At 39.5% G+C, this 27,289-nt stretch overlaps 1 protein-coding gene across 3 annotated transcripts in view; it reads right to left on the bottom strand.

Moving 5' to 3' along the window:
• Positions 1-27,283, bottom strand: part of Mib1 (mindbomb E3 ubiquitin protein ligase 1) — a 116,766-nt gene extending 89,483 nt beyond the window's left edge. For all 3 annotated transcript variants that reach the window (XM_008826970.2, XM_017796573.2, XM_029560566.1), the window contains exons 1-2: positions 26,992-27,283; positions 1,975-2,146 (exon numbers count right to left, since the gene is read on the bottom strand). In XM_008826970.2, coding sequence (XP_008825192.1) covers positions 1,975-2,146; positions 26,992-27,220 — 401 coding nt within the window. In that variant the 5' untranslated portion in view covers positions 27,221-27,283. The remainder of the gene's footprint in view (positions 1-1,974; positions 2,147-26,991) is intronic.
• Between the last annotated feature and the right edge of the window lie 6 nt (positions 27,284-27,289).

The raw sequence follows: 27,289 nt of genomic DNA, 5'->3' as shown, positions 1-27,289 counted from the left end.
TCCTTGGGTACTACATGAGCACGGTGAACATACATGCAGATAAAACACTCATACACACAAAATATAAGTAAATAATTAATTTTAAAAAGGAACCTAGTCTAACCACATCAGGCTACCACAATATGCTTCTTCACTACTGTATGTGGTAAAAATCACATCTCTTTATAGCTGAAGTAATATAAATGAAGGCCTAAGAAAGTTAGAACTATAATGACAAGTGGCAAGTCACACTTGGCTTCAAACTTAGGAAGAACAGTTAGTGGCAGGGCTTTGGACAACAAGAGCATGTTCTTTTTTTAGTATTTTATTTATTATTTTTATTTTATGTACATGAGCGTATTGCCTGCATGTGAGTGTACCCATGCTGTGCAATGTCCAGTGAACAGAAGAGGGTGTCAGATTCCTCTGTTATGGGTGGTTATTCACTGCCATGTGGGTACTGGGACTAGAACCCAGGTCGTCTGCAAGAGCAGCCAGTGCTCTTAACTGCTGAGCCATCTCTCTCCAGCCCCTGAAGAACATATTTTGTCTGAAGAGTACAGCAGTCCTCTCTTCTGCCAGCTGCTGCCAAGAACAAATGTAAGCCCAGTGTTCAGAGTCTTAGAGGGAGAGGTAATTAAGAATCTGTGAAAGGTTAGCAATAAGTCAAATTCTCAGAATACTGTATATACACCAGGGCCCAAGTCTGACCTATACTAAACTGTCTCCAAAGTTTTGCATACCTGTGATTATAAACCTTAAAATTATTTCACTTAATTATCTGAGCCAGCTTCTTTCTCCAAAGCCATCATTCCTTGCTCTTCTACATTCTTTTCACTCATATACCCAGATTTCAGGTTTCTGTTTTTCAAATGTTACCTTATTGCTCTATTCATCTTTAATATTCCTTTATTTCCTTAATATTAATTATGTGAGAAACAAAACTAATTTTTTCAAATTACTAATGAATGGCAAGACCATGATTTGCACTGAGATGTTGAATTCAAAACTCTATTTCTCCATTACACTTAGCTGTCTCCCTGTAACTAGGTGCATTCTTGCACCAGTGTAACATCCTATCTACATGAAAAGATTCCATCACTTAACACTCCACACCCATTGATCATACACCTCTCATCGCTCCTAAGACATCTAATACATTCCTCTCCTACAGTCCAACCTATCACATGATAACCATTCATGACCCACTATTCCCCTTAAATTGTAAACTCCTAAGGATGCTATCTTCAAATCACAAACACAGTATCTGTCATGTGCTGTGTGTGTGTGTGTGTGTGTGTGTGTGTGTGTGTACATGTTCATGTGTGCATGAATGTGTGCAGCTGTGTATGCACATGGATACAGGCCAGAAGTCAATGTTAGGTGTCTTCCTCATTTGCTTTCTCCATCTTATTTTTTAAGAAAGTCTCACTGAACCTGGAATTCAATGATTCAGCTTCAAGGATCCTCCTGTCTTAGTCTTCCCAGCAATGGGATTATAGGCATGTGCCACTGTGCCTTTTCCATGGGTGCTGGGGATTCAAACTCAGGTCCTCATGCTTGTACAAGCAAGCACTTCACTAACTGAGCCATCTCCCTAGCCCCCATATTGTCTTAATAAATGCCCGTTGATTCAATCAGTACCACAGTGTCCATTGGGTGGCAATTAACAGAACAGAAGGCATAGTGAGGAGGAAATAATCAGCCTCTCTTAAGCTGTTCTTGCATTTCCAACTGTTGAGCAGTGCCAAGTCTCCATGCTAGAGATATAGCAAAGATAGCAAAGATTATCACATAAAACAGAAAGAATAAAGTTCTTTTTACAGAGTTCTCTCACATATCAGCTGGCCCAATCCAGGACTGGTCTGATATTTGTTACCTCCTAATACTAAACCTAATCTGTCAAAAGTTACTTCCTAATCCTTCTTTGAAGACTAAGTAGGATAAAATTTGAACACTAAGAGTCAAGAATGAAGAAAAAATTGTTTCCCTTACCGTTCACTTCCTGGTGTAGTAATCCTGTAAAAGCGATGCCTTAAATGATGTTTATCTCCATGATAACAAACTGTGCACAAATCATAATTTGTGCACTCTGCACATTTCCATCGAATGCCAATGATTGGTTGTTGGCGGCAGGTATCACACATGGTTCCGTCATGCTTGATGCCTATGGAGACAGACACATGCTTCAGTTACAAATACCTGTTTGTACACTATCTTGTAGGGGAAAAAATAACAGCATATTATGAGCTATTTTAAAAATTAGGGGAAAACACTTGTAAAACCACATATAATTTCAAGGTGACAGATCTAAAATATTTTGATCAATACAAATCATAAACTAAGCATGTTCATTTCATTAAGAACAAAACTCAACAGCATTGACTTAGCACTTACCCATAAATGGATAACTAGGTTTAATGCAAAGAAAACAATACTTTCCTACCACATAAACATTTCTATCTATAAAAACTTAGAACCAAAAGCTTGGGAGATAGCTCAGTGGATAAAGTGCTTGTTTTGCAAGCCTGACAACCAGAGTTCAGATCCCCAGAACCCATGTAAATCCCAGGTGGGAGTGGTGGCCTGCCAGTAATCTCAAGCACCCAGAATGTGAAGGCAGCAGATCCCCAGAGCAAGCTGCCTAAATAGACTAGCCTATATCAGTGAGCTCTGGGTTCAATTGAGAGATTCTACCCCAAATGGAGAGCAACCAAGGAAGACTACCAGTGTCAGCCTCAAACATGTATACATGCACCCACATGTGTTCCCATAACATCAGTAAGCATGCATGCATACACACACACACACACACACACACACACACACACCTCTGAATCATTGAGTGAATTGCAACCTATTCTCCAGGTAAATACTCCAAAAGAAGACAGACTTTTATCCTCCTGAAACATGAACCTATCATGAAACAAGTGATTTCCCCCATAAACACTAAATTTTAGAAAACAGTCAGCAAAGGATGGGCATAGTGACACCCCCATAATCCTAGGAAATAGAGGTAAAGGGATCAGGAGTTCATCATCCTCAGCTACAAAGCAAATTCCAAACCACCATAGACTACATGAGACCTTGTCTCCAAAAAACAGAGGGGCAGTGAGATGGTTCACCAGCCAAGGGTGCTTTGACATCAAGTCTGATAATCTGACTTCCATCACTCGGACCCTTATGGTAGGAGGAGAAAATCAACTTCCCCAAGTTGTCTTTTGATCGTCACATGTGCACCATGGCATATGTGTCCCCATACACATGCGCGCACGCACACACACACACACACTCACACACACACTAAATATTTTTTAAATTTTTAATTAGCAATTAGGGCTAGAGAGATGGTTCAGAGTTTAAGACTATATACTGCTCTTGAAGATGAACCAAGTCACACAGCACCCACATCAGGCAGTTCACAACTGCCTGTAACTCCCAGAATCCAACACTCTCTTCTGGACTCCTTGGACACCTGCACACGTGTGCACACACTCATATGCAAACACACATGTACACATAATTAAAAATAAAATAACTTTTTAAAACTTGGTTTTGATTTACCATTTTTTATTTTATGTGCACGAGTGTTTTGCCTGCATGTATGTAAGTACACCCATGTCAGGCAGTACCCACCAAGGTCAGAAGAGGATGTCAGATTCCCTGAAACTGGAGTTATGAATGGTTGTTAGCTGCTATGTGGGTGCTGGGAACCAAACCCAGTCCTCAGTAAGAGCAGCCAGTGCTCTTAACCACTTAGCCATCTCTCCAGCCCCAAAACAACTCTTAAAGAGAAATTACCAAGCAAGTTTCCCTATTAAATGGAAAGCAATCACTATGGTGGGTGCTCGCTCCCCAACCAAATCAAGAGAAACATGGTAAAACAGCCTCCATTCAAACTGCTCACAAAAACACATGAAACAGACACTAAAGTTATTAAAAAAAAAAAACTACCACAAATTATTGAAAGTAACATTTCATTTAAGGCAATAGGATTGGGGTGGTACTCCTTTAGTATTCTGTAACATTAATATCACTACTCAATGAATTAAAGCCAGAAAAATATTTAGATTTACTTAGTTATTCATTCACTTATTTATGTGTATGAGTGTTTTGCCTGAATAGATGTAAGTGTACCATGTGTGCAATGCCCACAGAAACCAGAAAACAGCATTGGCTCTCCTGGAACTAGAGTTAAAGACGGTTGTTATCCAGCCACCATGTGGGTCCTGGGAACCAAACTCGGGTCCTCTGTAAGAACAGTCAGTGCTCTTAACCGTTGAGCCATCTCTCCAACCCTCAAACCAGAAATCTGTACAGTCTGTGGCTTGTGAACATCAATGTCACTACTTTATAAGTGCATCCCAGTATTAAGCTCAACTATAAGCGAAGACTACGTTATGTGTACAACTATGACATGCTCAGATTCAAGTTCTAACTCTCTCAAAGCTCTTTGCACCCTTTAAAAAGTTATTGTAACTCATGTATTTGCATATAAAATATTAATACTTACTTCAAAATAATTAAAGCGGTGGGCAGAGAAAGTGGCATTTAGATGAAGATTAGCCATGCTAAAGATTCCTGGTGGGTAACATGGAGATTCCTTATTCATTATTTTGTCTAAGTTGGAAAACTTTGCATAACAAAAGAGAAGTCTTTTCACTCTCAGAACCTCAGCCTCCTTTGGAAAAGGCACTATATTCTTTAGTGGTGAGGCACTATGTTCTAAAACTCAAGAATGTGCTGCACAGGCAAGATTTGGAGTACAAAAATAGTAATATTATTACTAAATCCTAGAAGAATTAGTAACTACTGCTACTCCCTAAGAAGAAACTGTATTATTCATTTTCTACATTCAAACAATCAGATTCCAAACAAAGAGCTGAACTGAGTATAGCCTATGCTTTGAACTTAAGTGGAATTGAGGGAAGGGGGGACCGAGAACAGACACTAACAAGAAACTAGAGTGCTTAATGCGCTACAAAGAGTGTGACACCCCAACATCAAATGCAGCTTACACACAATCTTTATGAAGTTTCCTACTACACAAAGCCGTGATGGTAGGGATAAAAACAGCAGACATCAATGTCTAACTCATTCAGAACTATTTTTTTTATCTGTATATGTGTATGTTTTGGAAACCAGAGGACAACCTCCAGTGTCATCCTCAGGAATATCATCCACCTCCTTTGAGATGGATCTCTCTATGGCCTGGAGCTTACCAATCAGGCTAAGCTGGCTAGCCAGTAAGCCCCAGGGATCCTCCTGTCTCTGCTTCCCCAGCACTGAGTCTGCACACCACTATGTCATTTTAACATGGATTCTGAGGACAGAACTCAGGCACCCATGACTGACAGGCAAGTATATTACCAACTGAGGTATCTCCCTAGCCAGTACTCAGAACTAGCTGCTTGTTTGTTGTTTTCACCTACTGGTGGAGGCAGGCAAGGCTTCAAATACAACTTTTTCTATAATGTGAAGAGACAGGAAAAAGATAAAAGTTTTGGCTAAAGAAAAGACTCAAGTTATGAGATGTTTCAAGAGTCCACAAAAGGTCAATGGTAGTTCAAACTAAATGAGAACAAAGAAAGTGGAGAGACAGAAAGGAGCTATTCAGGACACAGTGACTATGGGCTGTTAACACAAAGACAGAAAAGGAGTAAATGAGAAAGCATACATAATACGTTTCAAGAGAAAATATTAAGTATTTGAGATATTTAGGAACAAGCAATTAAACAGCATAACTGAAATTCAGAACCATTCTGCTTAACAAGACATATGTCTATAACCCCAGCACTCAGGTGGCAGAGGCAGAAGGGCTGTGAACTTAAGGCCAGCCCAGGCTACACAGCAAACATTAGCCGGGCATGGTGGCATACGCCTTTAATCCCAGCTGATGGGAGACAGAGGCAGGTGGATCTCTTCGAGATCGAGGCTACCCTGGTTCACATTGTGACTTCCAGGTCAGCTGTGACTAGAGAGACCCTGTTGAAAAACAACAAACGACAACAACAAAAAAAAGCAAACATTACCTCAAAAAAGAAAAAACAAAGGGAGAAAGGGGAAGAGAGAAGAAGGAAGGGAGCCATCAATCAAAAACAGGTAATGCACTAGTTAGGGCCGGAAACATACCTTGGTAACAGACTACATAGTGTACACACAATCAGTCACCAGCACCAAAACTCAATCAGAAAAGAATAAGGAAGAGTCTCACAGAAATGAGAGATGGCTAAACTTTTCAAAGGAAGAAAGAAATCACAGAAGAGCAAGCACCAAGAGCCTTCATGTTTTAGCAGGAACATGAACTATAATCAGAGGTTTAGAGACAAATTACAGAGTCAAGCAGGGAACTGCCAGATCAGACATAATTTCAGGTCTGTATATTTATACTACTACATTAAATGGCAAAAACAAGAGCCTGTGGTTTAAGACCTAATTCTGTAACGTACCAGATGCACAAAATTACAAATGAATTTAAACTATTTTAGAACCAATACTGTCATCTATAAATTGAGAAAACATTTCCTTTCAAATGAATGCTAAAGCTACATAGAGAATGAATACACTTCCAAGGACTTTAAAGCAAAATGTAAGAGATTATGCTTCATTTAATTATTTGAGTATCTCTATGCATAGCCCAAGCTAGCAAACACAGGATGATTCCCTTTCTTCCACCTTTCAAGTGCTGAGATTACAGATTAATTTTAGTATGTATTTATTAAATGTATTAGTCACTGACAGGAACAGCTTAATGATCAAAATTACCATATATCCTACTTGTCAAATTCTGCAATACTTAAACAGAAGCTGAAGAACTTAAAGTCCTCAGTTTCTCAGAGACTAGTTTGTTACTTGTGTAAATTAAGCCCATTTTAGTGAATTCTCTACCTTCTTGGTGGCCTAAAGGCCACCACTTCCCACCAATTAATAACAACACTTTATATACTATATGGCAAGTCAAGTCTGACTATATCTGTCATGAAAATTATCCTTAGCCACAGGGCCCAAAGAAATTATACTCTAGTCTAAGTGGAATATAAACTGAAATTTTAAAAACCACAAAATTACAGCTACACAACTTGTAGCTATCAATATTCACATTAGTACATGCTGCAGCCCCTAAGTACGTTCATCAAAGGACTGAACTGCAACCGTCATCTCTTCTCCCTTCTGAGGTTGCAAATGAATGCACAGCAAAGGGTCTGGCTCTTTTTCTTTAATCACAGAAGGATTCAGGGGGAAAAAAAAACAAATACCCAAATAATCCTTAAGCCAGGTAAGATGCTTGTAATCATCCCTTAGCAAGAATTTATTATACTACACTATGCTTTAGTTCACTACATAGCCAATCCCATACAATGTCAATTCTTTTTAACAATTACTGTAATTACTCCTATCATTATTACTCCCAACACAACTACCAAAAGCTTACAAAGTGAAAAAATGTTGTATGTCTCAGAAGTTTTATAGATAGATTCTGAAGTTCATTAACAAAGATTTGAAAAACTGTCATAATTATCTGATACAGTGTGATGAAAATGATTGTTCAGTTTTCATAAAATAGAAATGCTTGCAGAAATGCCAAGAATTACAATATATTCTATGAGGGGTTTTAGAGTCCATTTCCCTACTTCCCTCCCCATCAGACATAGGTGGTTACATTTGTTTTTGTTTTTTGTTGGTTGGTTGGTTGGTCTTTTTGAGAAAGGGTCTCCCTGTAGCCCCAGCCGGCCTAGAACTCACTATGTAGACCAGGCTGGCCTTGAACTCAGAGAGATCCACCTGCCCCTGCCTCCTGAGTGCTGGGAGGCATGTGCCACCAGGCCCAGCAGGTGGTTACATTTGTAACTGCCTCCTTCAGCAGAGTACAGAAGTAACAGTAACTTCCAACAGGTCATAAGGTTGTTCCTGTCTTATTCTCCTTCTCCAAAAAGATGCACACTCTGTTAACTGGGCATGGTGGCGCATGCCTTTAATCCTAGAATTCAAGGCCAGGCTGGTCTACATAGTGAGTTCCAGGACAGCTGGGGCTGCAGGGAGACCCTGTCTCAAAAAGGGCATGGTTTTAAATAATAACCAAAAGGCAGATGTGATGGCACACACCTATAACCCCAGCACTCAGGACACAGAGGCAGGAAGATTGCCACAAACTCTAGGTGGCCAGGGCTACATAATGAGACCCTGTCTCAAAATGCCAAAAATAGGGGCTGGAGAGATGGCTTAGTAATTAAGGGTACTGGCTGCTCTTGCAGAGGACCTGGGTTTGATTCCCGGCACCCACATGGCGGCTAACAACCATCTGTAACTCCAGTTCCAGGAGAATCTGACACCCTCTTCTGACCTCCAGGGGAATTGCACAAGTTCTAAAGTAGACCTCCAATCTGTCTGCCACCCCAAAAGTAAAATGCACTAATCAAGTCAGTGTTCTTAGAGGTTTATTCTGAACTAACTACAGCTCTTCAGATGAGAGACAGCTGAGCAAAGGGGATACAAAAATTGTATCCTGAAGTCTCCTCTTAACCACAAAGTAGTTTGCAATCACTGCCCTATTACGTATTTTTCATCTTTTAAGTTCATTTTCCAAAAAATATGGTAACATTTATGAGCATAAACTGTATACAGGCTTTCTTTAAAATGAAGCATTTAAACACAGAATGACAACTGACATTAAAAAAAAAAAAACTTTCTACAATTCCATGGTTTTAAAAAGCACTTCAGAAAAACTATCAACACACACAAAAGCACATCCAAATTCTTTCCTAGTTCCCACAGTTCAAATACCAACAAAGGCATTGAACAGCTGTGAAACAAACCAGGACTAAGAACTAGAGAAAAGTAAACAAAGCAACCCATTCCACTATAGGATTTTTAATGAGTACAATTGACATAAAGACAAAAGCTGGTGTATAAATAAAACCTTAAAAAGAAGACAGGGCATTAAGTAACAAAGCCAGCATTTTACTAATCTCTTAGGATGCTAAATTCCCAGATTCACTCTCATCTAAAACCCTCACCTTTGTCAAGAGTTATTCCTTAAAAATTCATTTCAAAAAACTTAATTCCCTAGCTAACCCTGTTAGTGCCTTTTCTCCTTGCTACAGCATGCTGTATTACCCTGGAGAGTTAGTTAATGCTCTTTTCTTTCAGGTGCTTTATGAAGACATCTGCCACCATTAAGCCAATGACCTGATGAAAGCTTGGACTCATTCTAAAACTCCAATGACCATCTGCTCTAAGTTTCTGTGGCATCTTTCCCAAGTTGAATATAGAGAATTTACATAACTAATAGCTAAAGTCTTTTTGTTGGAAATTTTAGAACTACAGTACAGCCATGTTGCTAAAGTCAATAATAAAAAATAAGCTTTTAGGAGAACCAGTAAAAATAACTCATATTCACAAAGTACTGAGTAAGGTAAAATATAAACCTACAAAGCAAAAACATAACAGAACTAGAGTTCCCACTATAAGCAGTTCAGTATACAAAAGCATTTCGATATGGAACAAGAGTATCTAAATTAGCACTTTAATAGCAAAAGAAAAAAATAAACAATTGTTGATTAACAAGAATACATGTGTGTAGTATACAACGTAATACCCAATAGGAATCAGTCACGAAATTCAATCATAAGGCTGAATGTTTTTTGAAAAAATCATAGAACAAAAAGTGTTACAAATAAACTACTACATACTGTTTACAGACATAGAAAATAATGTACAAAGAAACTTATGGGAATGATAGAAATCAATTTCTGACCGTTGCCTTCTAAGGGGAAGGAAGGCAATACAATAGGACAGGAATGCACAGGTGCTCAAATATCCCCAAAAACTCCATCTCCAGATGAAGTTGATGGAATCTGTTATGTCACTGATTCATCTACTTCGATATCTTAAATATTATGCAATAAATTGTAAGACATTTTTAGAAATAAAAAATAAACATCCCTAGTAGACTAGCTAACCCATGAAATTTCTGTCCAGATTAAAAGATTTCCTCTAACATTAAAAACAACTTAAAATCATTAACCATTATTCAAATGTAATTAGTTGTTGTTTCATAACTGTTGCCATCACTGAACCAGCCAAATAATTCTATTTCTGCTTTATTCAGCTTTAACTTCATATCAAATGTGACAGAAAGTATTACAAAGATTAAGGAGGGTTAACCACCTCTAGTATCCATCTTATTCTTCCTGAACCATCAAACTGCTTAACTGGTTTAGACTCTAAACTATAATTAAAATTCCTACTGAGGGCAAGGTCTTTGAGACCTGCCACCTGGCTGGTATAGTCTACATTCCTTACTCTTAAAAAATGCTAAATTAATAAAAATAGTGTTATTAATAGTAATAACCATAATCTTAATACTAAGCTTGGTACTACTCCACACACATTTTAACTTTCCCAACAATCCTAAAACAGGTAGTATTATCCCATTTTTATAGCTGAAGAAATTAAGGTTCAGAAGTACCTTACCTAAGGCTGCATGCTCAAATTCAAATCCAGGTGGGTCTGGTTAGAAAGCTTGCCTCTTGGCTGGCTGTTCTCTTAAAAACCTCCCTTTGCCCAACTTAGTAATGCTCCATTTTAAAGACTGATGCACTATCTAGTGCATATTTTCCATTTAGCCTACTGGTTTTAAGGTAGAAGTTATTAAACCCTATATAATATTCAAATAAATTTCAAGAGATACATTGTAAACATTAAAAAGTTTCCTTAATTACTTTCAATAGTATAAAAGGAAACACCATTTACTTCCAACTAGCCGCTCTTATGCATTAAGAAAGTGTCTTTGAAGAAATCTCAACCAAAACCTACAATTTCATCATATCTTTTCTACTGAACAAATTATTTTCTTGTTTTTTGCTGCCTCTGCTACTCTTTTATTCAAGTACATCACAAATTATATTCATGCCACAGAGTCAAAATAGAATTTAAAAGTTGTCAAGCCAGCATGTATTTAGACACTTTAGTAATTGTTTTAGTATTTGTTGGGTAAGAATAAAAAATTAATCCGCTTTAAGCCAAGCATGGTGGCACACATCTGTAACCCCAACACTGGTCAGGCAGAAGCAGGTGAATTGCTGTGATTCAAGGCCACCTGTTCTTCACAGAAGGCCTGCATGGAAACACTGTCTCAAGGAAAAAAAAAAAAAAATCCACTTAAAATAACTGTGTTAACAGGCCAAAAGTTATTCTTTGATTTTAGAATCAAAACACCTGTGTACCTTGACCTATTCCAATTTCATTATATAGGTGAAAAAATTAAGGCCCAAGGGCAGGGAGGGTGAAGATTGACAGACTGCATTTGAATCTCCATTTGTGACTTCTCAGACCATTAAATTCACTTCTCATGGCCTGGTTTCTCATCAACAAAATGAAGCCTACATTCTTACAAGGATTAAATAAAGCACTCAGCAGTGCCTAACTGGCTGGAACTCTACAAATGCTAACTCATGCCCCCAGTTAAATAAGCTTGCTTGGTAAATCAAGAATGAGTAACTATTCTGAGTCTCTGACTCCCAGGCTGTGCCCTCCACTATTCCCTGAAAAGAGACCAAGGGATGGGGAAGAGTAAGGGACCATAAAGCAAAATATTACATTCCCAAGCACTCACAATTTACTATCACCAGCCCTACAAAATTCCCAGAGAGCAAATAATGATTTTTTTCAATTTAAATAAGTTTCTACCCTACTTCTTGTTTTAAGACTTGGGGGGGAAGGAGAGCAGTGACTGGGGGTAAAGGCACTTGACACCAAGCCTGATAACCTGAGTTCCATCCCCCAGGACCCACGTGGCAGAGAAAACAAACTTCTGTGAGTTGTCCTCATGCATGCCCACACACATACACAGATACACACAAAAAAAAAAACTAAGTGTAAGAAAATAATAAATTCAGCACTGTAGGAAACCAAATACTCGTAAGCTGAGCGTATTCTGAGAATGTAAATTCTAACCAAAGTAAGTACCTACAAAGGTAAAGATGACTTAAAAAAAAATAATAAAACATAGTATCTCAAACCCAAAGTAAACATCTGGACTCTGCTAGCTCCAGTTATTTATGACATTTATCTCCACTCATTCAATGCCATCTTATCTTGGTTATATTCCACAAGTTCATTTACATGCCACCAGGTTAGAAATCAGAGCTCATTTTCCTACAGAACAAAATTTTAAAAGTAATGTAAAAACATGACGACTTTACAGACCTGTTTATTCCTCAAAGAGCTAGCCTGTAGAGTGCAAAACTAAATGCCTGCTGCATTCGTAGTTCACCTGAGGACAGCTTACCACACATGATAACAGGCAGACTAAAAGATGTGGGTGCATGCATATCTTAAGAATGTGAGGGGAGAAATGGGTTTAGAGGATAAAAAGGAATTGTTCCCATGGGTACCTACAAGGCACAAGCTACTGTTTGTTCATTAGTTTTCAAAGTGAGGAACATGACCCAGGATATATAGAAATGATCCTCTGAAATGTAAGAGACAATCTGCCCACAAATTTACACAGAATGAGCTTTGTTAGGAGAGAGAGCTTTGAAACAGGGGGAAGGTGGGTTGGGCCCTGAAGTGGGAGAGCAAGGAGAAGAGAGAACATCATGCCAGAGACAGCCTGATGGGGCCTTGAAGGGAGAAGCACATTCCTTTCAAAGACTGGGGAGGAGCTGCATTAGGAGAGATCACCTGAGACTGGGAGAGCATGAGAGTGACAACAGGGCCCTGAAAGGAGAGACAGCCCTTCTGTTCCCCCCGCCCACAAAACCGTCTGTGTAGTTCCAAATGCCAAAACACTGAGGTTGTATTTTGTTGATTTTGGGGGGGGGGGTTGTTTTGTTTTGTTTTAATGTAGAAGCAAACCCACTCAGTGGTAAATCCTGGCCTAACTAAACAAGATACATAGAGAACACACACTTATGCCCTTGGAGTTATTCATATACTTCACTGCAGAAATTCATGTATATGAGTGCACAATGCTACTGCGAACCTCCAGGCATGTGTAAAGTGGCAAATATACCACATAACTTGTTCTAAAACCCAAAAGTCCCAAGCATCGTGAATAAGAGGTTGTAGAATTTAATTCCATTAAAATTTCTACTTTGCTGGGCATGGTAGCGCATGCCTTTAATCCCAGCACTCAGGAGGCAGAGGCAGGCAGGTCTCTGTGAGTTCGGGGCCAGCCTGGTCTCCATAGCAAATCCAGGACAGCTATGGTTACAGAGAGACTCTGTCTCAAAGAGACCCCCCCCCCGAAAAAAAAAAGAAAGAAAGAAAAGAAAAGAAACCAGAGGGAGCAATGTGAAAATTAATGCTAGAAGTTTTTTCAGGTGGTGGTGGGGAGGGGGTTGATACAGTATCTCACTATGGTAGCCCAGGCAGTCCCCAAATTCATAATCCTGCTGCCTCAGTCTTCTGAGTTCTGGGATGAGACATATGCCACCACACACCAAACCCATTATATAGTTTGCAGTACTGAAATGAGGTATATTACTAACAAATTTCCATCCTTAAAATAATTTTGACAAGTGGATCCCTGGGTCCCTAGCCTGCCATCCTATCCATGATAGAAAGTATGCAATGTTAGTCTTCTGAGACTGACTTATTTTATCTAACATGACCTCCAATTCCATCCATTTTCCTGCAAATTAACAATATTTCACTCTTCTTTAAGCTTCTTAAAATTCCATTTGTATAAACGTATCGCATTTTCTTTATTCATCTGTTCACAGACATCCAGACTGGTTCCATATCTTGGCTATTGTAAATAGTGCATCAATAAACATGGATATGCAGATATACCTGTGTATGTTGACTTCAATTCCTTCAGCTACATACCCAGAAGGGACACAGCTAGATTATCTTTGAGGGAATCCATATTTGATTCTAAAAGAGGCTGGACTTCTTTCTACTCCCACAAGCAGTGTGTAAGGGTCCTGCTCCCCACCCCATCCTTGCCAGCATTTGTTGTAGCAGTTTGTTCTCTGTTTCTTTTTGTTTGTTTTTATGGGAGGGGGTTGCTGTTGTTTTGAGACAGGGTCTCCCTGTAGTTCCAGCTGGCCTGGGCTATGTAGACCACACTGGCCTTGATCTCACAGAGATCCACCTACCTCAGCCTTCCAAGAGCTGAGATTAAAGGCATGAGCCACCATGCCCAGCTTGTAGTTTAGTTTTCTTAATGTTAGCCAATCTGACCCATGATATAATAGAATCTCAATGCCATTTTAATTTACATTTCTCTAATAGTTAATGTCTAGATTCATTTATGTTACTGTGATAAAATACCCAGACCAGATCAAAAGTCAACTTAAGGCTGGGAATATAGCTCAGAGTAGAGCACCTGCCCAGCACATGTGAAGCCTTAGGTTCAAGTCCCAGCACTGAGAATTTATTAGGCTTACAATTCTAGGTCTGTAAGCTTCCATCATTGAAGGAAAGTCAAGGCAAGTGTCTGAAGCAGCTAGTCACATCATGTCAATAGTCAAGAACAAAGAGAAATAAATAGACCCTCATTGCCTGCTTGTTTCCATCTAGTTTTCTCCTGTCCTATATAGTCCAGGACCCACTGTCTAGGAAACGGTGCCACCTACTATGGGCTAGGTTTTCCAACCTCAATTAATAATCAAGACAACCCCTCACAGACATGCCAACAGGCCAATCCTGATCCAGATAATGCCTTAACTAAAACTCTCTTCCAAAATGATTCTAGATTGTGACAAGTAGACATTTAAAACTGACTATCCAGTACCCTGCATCCCGGCCAGCCGGCATGCACGTGGGCGCCCCGCCCAAAAAACAGCTGACCATCCAGGGGGCTGGAGAGATGGCTCAGTGGTTAGGAGCACTGGCTGCTCTTGCAGAGGACCTAGGTTTGATTACCAGCACCCACATGGTGGCTAATAACTGTCCTAACTCCAGTTCCCAGGGATCTTATGCCCTCTTCTGACCTCCATTGGCAGTATATGACATGGGTGCACTTACATGCATGAAGACAATATACTCATACACATAAAAATAATAAAAGCCAGGCGTGGTGGTACATGCCTTTAATCCCAGCACTTGGGAGGCAGAGGCAGGGGGATCTTCATGAGTTCAAGGCCAGCCTGATCTAAATAGTGAGTTCCAGGACAGCAGCTGGGGCTACAAGAAGACCCTGTCTCAAAAAGACAAATAATAATAATAATAATAATAATAATAATAATAATAATAATAATAATAATAATAATAATAATAATAATAATAATAATAATAATAATAATATTTCAAATACTTATTACTCAACTGTATTTCTTCTATTGTTGAGATCTGTCTATTAAATTCATTTGCTTATTTATTGACTGGTTAATATTTTTGTTCACTGTTCGTTTGCTGTTTGAGTTTTGGAGTTCCCTGTAGATTTTAGATATTAATCTGATATGTAATTGCAAAAGATTTTCTCCATTCTGTAGGCAGTCTCTATATTACTGCTAATTTTTTCCTTTGCTGTACAAAAGCATTTTAATTTCATGCAATCCCATTTGCTAATTCTTGGGATTATTTCCTGTGCTACTAGAGTCCTTTTCAGAAAAGGATACATCTTAAAAGTGTTTTCCTGAGCAGTTTCAGAGTTTCGGGTCTTATATTAAGTCTTTAATCCATTTTGAAATGATCTTTGGGCAGAGTGTCTCTGCCCAAAAGATACAGATTTTGTTTCATTCTTTTACCTGCCCTGTTTTCCCAAAACCATTTGTTGATGAGGCTCACTTCTCCAATCTATGTTTTTGACATCTTTATCAAAAATTAGATGGCTGCAGCTATGTGTGTTTCTTTCTCTATTCTATTCCATTGGTCTGTGTCTATTTTTGTGATTTTGCTACAATGGCTCTGTGTAGTAGTTTGAAATCCCTCCAGCACTGCATTTTCGAATTCGACTTTGGCTATCTGAGATTTTTCATGCTTCCCTGTGAATTTTTATGATTTTTTTTTCTGTGAAGAATACTTTGGGAATTCTGATGGAAATGCACCAAATCTGTAACTATTTTTGGCAATAAAATTCTTTTCAAGATATTAATTCTGCCAGTCCATGAGCATGGGTGAGGTTTTCCCATATTCTAGTACAACTAAGACTTTGACTTAATGTGGTTAAAATATAGAAATTGTAAAACAGTAAGGACCCCAGTATTACCCTGATAGAGATGGCTACCCAGCTCAAGATGGAGATTCTGATCCCTCATGGCAGCTCCACTACTGTATCAGCAAAAACTTTCTTTAATGGGCCTAATATATTTTCTTATGGGAAAATAAATAAAATTCTTATAATAAACTAGCTGGTACTTATTTTGCGCATAGTCATTACTAACAGTGTCACACTGAGCTGATCTAACAACACTTCTCATCTCTAGCACTCACTAGAAGTTAGGGAAGAGAGATGCAGCTTGAGAGGGAAGAGTTTGGAACCTAGAATTATCATTCAGCTTTGAAGGCAGGAGGGATATGATAATAAAATAATTTTCAGACCCTCAAGGATTCAAAGCGTTTATTTTCTTTTTTTTCTTTTTGAGACAGGGTCTCCCTGTAGCCCCAGGTGTCCTGGAACTCACTATGTAGACCAGGCTGGCCTTGAACTCACAGACATCCGCCTGCCTCTGCCTCCCAAGTGCTGGGACTACAGGCATGCACCACCAGGCCCAGCTTATTTTCTTTTTTAAAAGGGGAGAAATAACTTTTTCAAGGAAAAAAGAAAAGAGATATGAAACATGAGCACTAGCAGTAAGGAAATACTAAAACTTTCTTTTTGTTTGCCTTTTGATATGGAGTACTGCTATGTTGCCCAGACTAATCTCTACTCCTAGGCTTAAGCAAGCAAGCCTCTTGCCTTGGCCTCCTAAGTAGTTGGTCACCAAGGCTCAATCCACCACTCCTAACTCAATACCAAAATTTTTAATCAAGTTCATTATTAGTAATATAACAGCAAAGTTTAATGTTCTTCCTGTTTAGTTTGGGAACCTTTGTTTGTTTATTTGGGTTGGAGGGCACTGTTTTGGTCTGTTAGTGCTAGAGGTTAAATTCGGGTCTCAAACAAGCCAAGTAAACATTCTACCACCTAGCTACACCCCATCCTTCCATTTAATGCAATTTTAAGTGTAGATTCTAAAACATTAAAAGGACCATGTATTTGTGGGGATGAACAAAAGGAAAAACAATAGAAACAACTTGGGACTAATTTTCTTGATAATTTCCATAAAACCACAGCAACAGAAAGGGTAGGAGGTGTGTGGCAAGGTAAACTGAAGAGTGCTGCTTTCTACATAGGAAATCAGTATTTCGACCAATTAAATAATAACTATCAGCATGACCGAAAAAATAAAAACCCCAATTCTCTGGAAAATACACATGAAAAGGAATAAAGCAGCAGTGATCAACAAATACTCAGTTGTCACAGCATAAACAAGCTACACTCCTCTCTTAAAAAGACACCCTGGGGCTGAAGAGATGGCTCAGGAGTTAAGAGCTGATTGCTCTTGCAGAGGATCGGGGCACTCGCATGGCGACTACAAACAGTCCTTAACTCCAGTTCCAGGGGAATCTGAAGCCCTCCTCTGACCTCCAAGGCACTGCATGACACAGGTGCACTCACATACATGCAGGCAATACACTCATACATATAAAATAAAAAATAAATAAAATACTTTTTTAAAAGACTGACTCCTAAGTCAGCAAAAATATACCATTCATTAACAAGAAATTCTTGTAACAAATTAACATCAAACTAAAAATTAGTATATAAAGATATTCACACAAGCATACTACTGTTTACAATGGCAGAGTAAGAAAAAAAAAGAGGAGAGCAGTTGTGTAAAACACAATATACCTACTAAAAAGACAGGTCTCTACATGCAAACCTGGGAAAATGTCAAAGACATTATAAGGAAAAAGAAAGCTGAAGAACGGGATATATAGTGTGTATTTTTTTTCAAGGTACAGATAAGTATAAGTGTGTGTTACTTTCCAAGAGGACAAGGTTAATGCATTGAAAGTATCACTTTATTTGCTATATGGAATGCATATTTAGTAACTCAAGCAGAAAACATGTCAGTAGAAAAAACATGAAGCAAAATGATAGTCAATTTATATTCACAAATTCATTCAACCATGAATTAAAAATATCAGGAAAGCCAGGCATGGTGGTGCACACCTTTAATCCCAGCACTTGGGAGGCAGAGGCAGGTGGGTCTCTGAGCTCAAGGCCAGCCTGATCTACATAGTGAGTTCCAGGACAGCTGGGGCCATAGTGAGACCCTGTCTCAAAAAGACCAAAAAAAAAAAAAAACCAGGAAAAAGAAAGTACACGTGTACTGAACATATGTAAGTTTTTTTTGCCCTTGTAATCATTCTTTGAGTAAAACAGAATAAGAACTACACAGCACTGCAAAGCATTGCACTCTGTTAGGTGGATATGATTTAATGTATATAGGAGGGATGTGCATAAATTATATGCAAATATTATACCATTTTATAAAGGGACTTGAGCATACCTGGATTTCTAGAATCTTTAGGGATTCCTGGAACCAATTCCAAAAAGATATCAAGGGACAATTATCCAATAAAAACTCAAACATGGGGTGGGGGTGGGGGGAACACTGCCGGAGAGAAACTAGAAAAAAAAAAAAAAAAACTAGACCAAATGAGTTATCTCTAAATAACTGAGAATTATGGGCAGTTTCCCATCACCTCTTTAGTTATGTCCAATTTTTTAAAATAAGCATGCACACTTTTGCTATAGAAATGTCTTTTAAATAATGAGCTAGAATTATTAAAAGAAAAATAAAATCAGAAAATAATCTTTTTAAAGAGTACTTGCCAATTTATAACAAGTTTTATCACAAATTTCATTTCTAAATTGTTTTTTAAACTTACGATCAATTTCTCACAGGGAAAGTATTGCAAGTGATGATCAGTTCTGAACTACTATACAACAAACCAAGAGAGACCAAAGGGAAGAGCAGTGACCTGACTATTCATCCCCACTATCTGCCATTCACCAGCTTTGTGACTGGACAAATTTCCTAATCTCTGAATCCCAGGTACATTTTGTTTAAGATAATACCTCAATGTCAAGTTGGCATACACCTTTAATCCCAGCACTAGGGAGGCAGAGGCTAAAGATCTGTGAGTTCAAGGCCAGCCTGGTCTACATAGTGACAGGCCAAACAGGGCTACATAGTGAGACCCTGTCAAAAAAAGGAAGGAAAAGAGGGAGGAAAAGAGGAAAGGAGGGAGGGAAGGAGGGAGGAAAAGAGAGAGGGATACTAATTCCCATCTCTGATCAAATGAATCAAAACTCTCCAAAAAGTATATTTTATTCTGAAAAATGTTATTTACATCCACTGTTCTCCTAACAGATAACACAGATACAAGTATCACACATACACACCATTCCCTCAAACTAGTAATTGAGTTCAAAAGACAATTACAACACAGTAAACCCTGCTGTAACAGACAGAAGCATAAGTACTTCTGGCTAGCAATCAAAAAGGGTAGAGGAGGAACCCGGATTGGTACCTATGTAGGAGCACATTCAATCCCCAATCTAATCAGAGAGATAAAGCTGTAAGAACACAATCAGAAATATATACCAAAAAAGCATATTTATATATGAATTCTAATATATATTAGAGAGCTGTTACATATTCATTTCTAAGACTGTCAATCTAGTTCTAGAAATACATATTACAGTCAACCAACCAAAGAGGTGTGAAATCTGCTGAGAGGAGAAATCAGCCTGTACAGTTCCAAATAGACAAACTGTTGTTTAGTATTGTCAACAGTATCCTGCTATTCACTGCTATCCAGAGTATCCACGAGCCAGCAACATGTGCATCACCTGGGGCTATTGGGACTGGAGTTTGCTTTGCTCAGCTGGAGACCTACTGGCTTCAGGGCAGGGAGGCTTGATCAGTGACAGAATAACAACCCTGGGACTTAGTTTCCTTCACACAAGCCATTTATTACAACATTCAGATGGTTTTTATACATTATAAGGAACTGGTAGTCACGTGGGGTTTGGCAATTACATACAAAGATTTAGGGCACAAAGAAACAAGACATATAGTCTGTTAGTTGGTGCCAGAAGGATGCTTAAACTTTTACTCAAGGTTACCAATGCCTGTCTGGTAATTTATTGGCCACAATGTTTTCTTTCTTAGGGCTAAAAGCAAGGTAAATAGCTCAGAAGTAAACCTTTAACCTGGCCTAATGGCTTAGCAAATGACAGCTGAGTTATTTGTTCAGGACAAGGAGATGCTGTTGATCAAGATGCTTTCCCACAGAGTAAGGAGCCTGCACTTATGACCTGGCCTCTTTCTCCTGCCAGTCTCATAGTGTTCCACAAGACAGGGATTATCAGGGGTACTATTTTCAGCATCCCTCCCTTTAGCAGAGAATGCAGCCTGAACTTAAAAATGTTAGGCTCATCTCACCCTAGGGCCTGGCATCCTGGTTTCTTACATGTGGCCTCATTAGAACTAGTCTTACTTGTCAGGCATAGTGGCACATGCGGGTAATGCTGGTGCTCAGGAGGCAGAGGCAGGAGGAGTGAGAGTTCCAGGTCAACTTGGGCAATATAATTAAACCCTGTGTTAAAATGCATATTCATCTACACATACACATTGGGGGGGAGGTTAAAGAGAGAGGATCTTGCAGAATCACAGAGTTGCTGAGATGGAATCTGAATTTTAAAAGATCTCTGAAGTGATCTGTGTGCTCACTAAAGTTTAAGAAACACTGGCATGGGATGGGATCTACTACTTGATTTATGGAGGTCCTCAACCCAACCAAGCTGCAAACCTAGAGGATTCTGGGTTCAGTCCCCACCCGGCCCTCAAAATAAACCTAGATGGGTTTTCATCATTGCTTAGCAGGCAGAAATAAAAAGGGAAAAGTCATTTTATGGAAGCCTTTTAAAATAGGTAGTCTACAGGAAAATCAACTTCCTTATTATTAAGTAGCCTCTCACAGCTTTTCATCCTTTCTAGGTCTGGTCCTGTTCTCCCATTATTCTTCCAAGCTCTATTTTCTCCTAAGGCTATGTCCCCTTGATAATATCCTTTTCTACTTTAGTTCTAGAAACAGATCAGAAGTGATTAGGGGACCTCAGAAAAGGAAAATCCAAAGATTATTAATCCATTTTTCTTTCTTTTTAATCCAGGGTTACCACTTTTAAAACCTACAGCTGTAAATATAAGTACCTGAGGGGTTTCTACACATGTGGTTTGAGAAATATTCTTTGCTAGAAATAGAATGGGACAAAGATTTTACACTTTTACACACACACACACACACACACACACACACACACACACACACACACACACACACCCGTCTGGGACCAGCAATGCCTAGAAGAGAGTTTTCAGCCAACCTGATTTTCCCCGCCCTCTAACTTGTTACATATACCAAGAATGACAAAGACCACCTTAGTGGGAAATCCTAATTTATGTTCGCCATGCTCTTTGGTAAGAATACAGCAGTCAAATAATAAAAGTCCAAAGTAAAAACGAGTTTCTCACAAAATCCTATAAACCAGTACCTAAACAATGCAAAGTTAACTGTACTTACTTGATCACAGACTTCACAAAAACAACTCGAAACTAATGACCCACATATTTCCACAATCTTCTTGCTGACTACAATTTAGCAAAATGTGTATGTGTACAAGACAAGTTATATTATTCAAATATATACCAAATGTACCTCTCCTTAAGGTGTGGCTAGCCTAGAACATAATTATGTATTTATATTTTTATATATTGACTAGCCTACAACATAAATTATTTAATATTTTTATATGTATGAGTGTATTGCCTGCATATATGTAAGTGCATGGTTCAGGCAAGGCCCATGGAGGTCAGAAGAGGGCGTCAGATCCCCTGGAACTAGAGTTAGGACAGTTCGCTGCCATATGGGTGCTAAGAACCAAACTCAGGTCCTCTGCAAGAATAGCCAGTGCTCTTAATCACTGAGCCATATCTCCAGCATCAATAAATATTTTATGATGTAAAAATGTTGAGTATTTTGTGTGTGTGTGTGTGTGTGTGTGTGTGTGTGTGTGTGCATGTATATGTTGGGGGGAGGTGGAAGGGGTACTCATGTATGCTGGTAAGCACATGGAGATAGACAATAACTTAAGGTCTCACTCCTCAGGCACCCTCCACCTTGGTTTTTTGGAGAGGGTTGCTCAATGGCCTAGAACTAGCCAGCAAGCCCCAAGTATCCTTCTTTGTCTCCACCTCCCCAGTGGTGGGATTACAAATGCATGCCTCCAAGCCTGTTTATTTATTATTTACTTAATTTATTTTATGTGTATGAGTGTTTTGCCTGCATGTGTCTAAGTACACCACATGTAAGCAGTGCCCATGGAGGCCAGGAGAGGGCGTCAGATACCCTAGAACTGGAGTTATGGATGGTTGTTAGCTGCCATGTGGGTTCTAGGAATTGAACCCTGGGTCCTCTGCAAGATCAGCCAGTGCTCTTAACCCGAGTCATCTCTCCAGACTCCCAGCTTTTTTGTTGTTGTTAATGTGGGTTCTCGAGATGGAACCCAAGTCTTCATGCTTATCAACTAGGTTATCTCCCCAGGTCTGGGTTATCCATTTCTTAATTCCCAAACATACTGCAATCAATTTTCTTTTCATATAATGTAGGTGTGAGTACAGAGCAAAGAATGAGAATAATCAAATCCAACTCCCTCTTCTGAACTCCATAGGCACTGCACAACACAGGTGCACTTACATACACACAGGCAAAACCCTCATAAACATAAAAGAAAAATAACAAAAGCCAGGCATGGTGGCACACACCTTTAATCCCAGCACTTGGGAGGCAGAGGCAGGAGGATCTCTGAGCATTCAAGGCGGGCCTGGTCTATATAGCAAGTTCCTGATCAGCTGGGGCTACAGGGAGACCCTGTCTCAAAAAGATCAAATAAATAATAATAATTTTTTTAAAAATCCTACTTTAGGGGTAGTACAATGGCTTAGTGGGTAAAGATGCCTGGCACCAAAACCTGATGACCTGAGTTCAGTCACCTGGACCCACTAGGTGGAAGAAGAGAACCTCCATCTGTGTACCACAGCAAGCACATGTGCATATACATGTACACATATACACACAGACAAATGTATGCACAAATAAATGTAATTTTTTTTTGGTCTTTTTGAGATAGGGTCTCCCTGTAGCCCCAGCTAGTCTGGAACTCGCTATGTAGACCAGGCTGGCCTCAAACTCACAGAGATCCACCTGCCTCTGCCCCCCAAGTGCTAGGATTAAAGGCGTGAGCCACCAGGCACAGCATAAATGCAATTTTTAAAGCTCCTACTTTAATAAATAATAGTTCCTTATACTCTAACATAACACAGTTTTTATTTTTATTTATTTTTTTCCAACCCGATCATCAAACCGAAGGTCTTGCACAGCTAACAAATGCTCTCCCATTGAGGTGCATCCCTAGTCTCAACATTCCACAGGTTTGCTTTTGCAAACAACCTGAGGGAAGACCCCAAGACCCTTCTGTAGGACTCAAGTGGTCAAAAGTATTGGCATAAAAATACAAAAGAGATTAATCGAATCTTTCATGTTGGCAGCACAAATGTAATTGAGGGCAAAACTGCTGCTGACTTGCTAAGTTAACACCCTCAGTAACAAGACTGACGGATATCACGTACCTCCTAATGCAATGTACTGGGAAGGGTAAAGTTATTTCTATTATACTCTTGCCAAAACACATGATCTGAATTTAACCATGAGGAAACATTAGACAAACCCAGTTTGAGGGAGAGTCTACATGATTACTGGCCAGTGCCTATAAAAGACAAAGAATCTTAGAAGAGATTACTAAATGAAGATGGATAAAAAGGCAAACGAACTCATTTATTTTACAATAAAGAAAGCCTAAAATTACTACAAAGTCAAAGCTGTAATTTGTAATTTTAATTATTATGTAAATAAGTATCAGGTACTAAATATAATAGAGTAAATCTTACAGAATGCATAAAATGTCAGTGGACATCAGTTATTAAACATTTCGAAGAAAAAAATGAAAGTATTATAAGGGTTACAGATAAAATTAGAGTCAAGGGCTTGTTTGTTCAATACTTTTTTAAAAATAAAAATGGATGAAATCAAACCACAGAAAGTAAAACATGTTTCAACAAGCACTTCACATGAAGACTACCTAACTTACATGTACATAAAGTGTTTTTCAAATGCTTCCTACCAGCTGCAACTAGCACCATGGTAGAGCATGCATAGGGCCCTAAGCTCAATTCCCCAAACCAAAAAAAAAGTTTTTCAAAAAGAATCAGATGAGCAAGATGAACTGTATCACATAAAGTGTCAGATTATCCTGCCATGAACAGAGACTCTGTTACTTCTGAAAAGCATATACATAAACATATTAAATTGTTAATATAGACTCCATACTACAAACAGAGACAATATTAACATCCCTTCGGAAATCACTATAGAAGACAGAAGTGGGTTCTGGTGGTCTACGCACAGAAGAATGGGTGACAATAATAAGAAAGGTAGAAGAAAAGATTAATTTTTCACCACGAAGAAATGATAAATGTTTGAGAGAACTTAAAAAAAACAAATCACTGTAGCTCAGAATCTATTACACTTTACCTCTACCCTAGAAAGACACTTAAATTTTCCCATAAACCTACAATTACTGATTCTAAAAATTCCTCCATACTATTGAGCTGTGGTCAGACTTTAGACTGAGCTAGCATGAAAATAAAATGTAAAAAGTGTGCAGAAACAGGCATATCCGTCATACACTGTTGCTGGACATATAATATCTTTGGAGAACAACAGTCAATTTCTATCAGAATGTCAAATATGCCCATGCTTTGGTGCGGCAATTTCACTTCTGCAGGAGTAACAGAGATTCTTTACACAAGGATTTATGTACTGCATCACTGTAAATAAGAAAACCTACAATATAAATGTTTTCAATAAAAAGTACTGGTTAAGTAATTTCTGCCTCCTGTCACTGGAATATTCAGTCATGAAAGAATAAGGCAGACCTACACATATGTGCGAACATGGGACAATCACCAGTACAATTTTTCTTTTTTTAACCAGTAAAAATTTTTAAGTGAAAGAAAAGTAAAAGTGCAAAAGAGATGTATCTCAACCCTATAGTAAAAAAGACGAGGCAGAACTCAAGGTGCCTGAATCCCAGTGCTGAGCAGGTAGAGAAACGAGGATCCCTGGGGCTTGCTGCCCAGCCAGTCTAACCAATCAGTGAGCTCCAGGTTCAGTGAGAGACCCTGTCTCAAAAAAATCAAGTGGAAAAGTGATTGAGAAGACATGGACACCAACCTGCAACCTCCACACTTGCACATCCAGGTGCATGCACATCCAGAAACACATACGCACACAAAGTACAGAAGGTAAATATAGTCTATTGCTATTTGCCCTTGAAAGGGGGAATAGTTTCAGTATATTCACTATTGTATTTGCAATGCAGTGATCTGTAAGCATACACAAGAAACTGGCAACAATGGGAACAATGGCTGCCGTTTTATGTACTGAACCCTTTAATTTTGAGTCATGAACATACATCCTTTTCAGTGCTTTAAAAACAAAAACTAGCAGGGGCTGGAGAGATGGCTCAGTGGTTAAGAACACTGGCTGTTCTTGCAGGGGACCTGGGTTCGAATCCCAGCACCCACATGGCAGCTAACTGTCTGAAACTCCAGTCCCAGGGGATCCGACGGCCTCTTCTGTCCTCCACGGGCATTTCATGACACAGGTGCACTTACCTACATGCAGGCAATACACGCATACACATAAAATAAAAATAATAAATAAAATATTTTTTTAAAAAACCGAGCTACGAAACACAATTTCAATTAGATATGGTGGTACATGCCTGGTATAATCTCAACACAGGGGAGGCTGAGGCAGTAGGATCAGTAGTGCAAGGGCAGCCTCAGCAATACAGAGCAAGTTCAAGACCAGGCTACATAGACTGCATTGGACCTTGTCTTCCCCTTATTCCCCCAAAAAATGTGTGTGTGTGTGTGTGTGTGTGTGTGTGTGTGTATTACCTGTTCAAAACTGAGTTATGTTGGTTTCTTTTCAAGACATTGGCTTTGCCAAACTCAATGTCTTAGAAGCAGCTCCGCTTTATAAATTTTGAAATGTATCGAATTTCAATTTGAACTTTTTAAAAAAAACCGAATACAATAATCAAGATAAATCTAAGTACCCATACGATTAAATCATTTATTTTGAGAGCAAGACTTCAGATTAGCACATACAAACTATAGTCAGTAACAAATAGACCTCTATCATGAAGTAAATCAAGAAAAGCACTAACTCCCAGGGTGAATGGGCAGAATTTAGCCTATTGTTACAGAGACTGGATGCTAACGAAAGAAAAAGAACATCAGGTGTCTACTACATCCGCCTTCCCCTTGGAAGAAGTATGTAAAACATTCTCTCCTCCCTCTCCCTCTCCCCACCACCACTATTACTACAAATATACAAAATTAAGCAATTTTGATGAAAAAGCATTTCAGTCTCAAATAGCATTTTCCAACTGAACTCTAAGTCATTCTGTGTTACAGGCTCCGGGGAAGGAAGAAAACCACCAACGGCCCCCTGGCAATTCAGCACCATATGGCAAGGCAAGCCTCCCTTCAGCTATCACTTGGCAGCTGATTAATTTCAAATGGTTTATTAGACAGGGCCTCCTCTATCCCCAGCCCTAGAGGTGGAGCAGAACGAGGAGGAGGAGGAGGGCGGGGGGCACCGTGTCGGTTGTCTGTGAAGCTTTTCATCTAGGAGACTTTAAAAGCATCCTGGTGATGGACCTGCCACCATTCTCTTTGTAGGCTGTAGGGGTCTGCTCTGCAAGTTGCTTCCCGGGTTGGTAACCTCATCCTCCCGGTGTCCGGGGGCTGCTGTCCCACGGCCACCTCGCCCTCCCACCCACGCGCGCAGACCCGACCAGGTGGCTGTACTTACCAGTGGGCGCGCTGTCCAGGATGCGAAGGTCGTAGGCCCCGGAGCAGCGGTAGTTGGCGGCCGTGCCGTTGTCCCACACCACCACCACTTCCTCAGGACTCTCGAAGCTCCGCACGGTGCCCACATGGCCCTCGCCGCCGTCCTGCTTGCCCCACTTCCAATCCGGGCCGCGCACTACGCGGGCCCCGACCCCCTCCACCATCACCCGGTTATTGCGGGAGTTGCTCATTGGGGCCCGGGCCGGGGGCTCCGCCGCTGCAGCCGCCGCCGGGGGGCCCGTGAGGGAGTTGGGGCCGGG

The sequence above is a fragment of the Nannospalax galili genome, unplaced genomic scaffold (genome assembly GCF_000622305.1).
Source record: "Nannospalax galili isolate Female #2095 unplaced genomic scaffold, S.galili_v1.0 scaffold511, whole genome shotgun sequence".
Classification (NCBI taxonomy): domain Eukaryota; kingdom Metazoa; phylum Chordata; class Mammalia; order Rodentia; family Spalacidae; genus Nannospalax; species Nannospalax galili.
The sequence above is the reverse complement of the archived record's forward strand: the minus strand, read 5'-3'. Positions and strand labels throughout refer to the sequence as shown.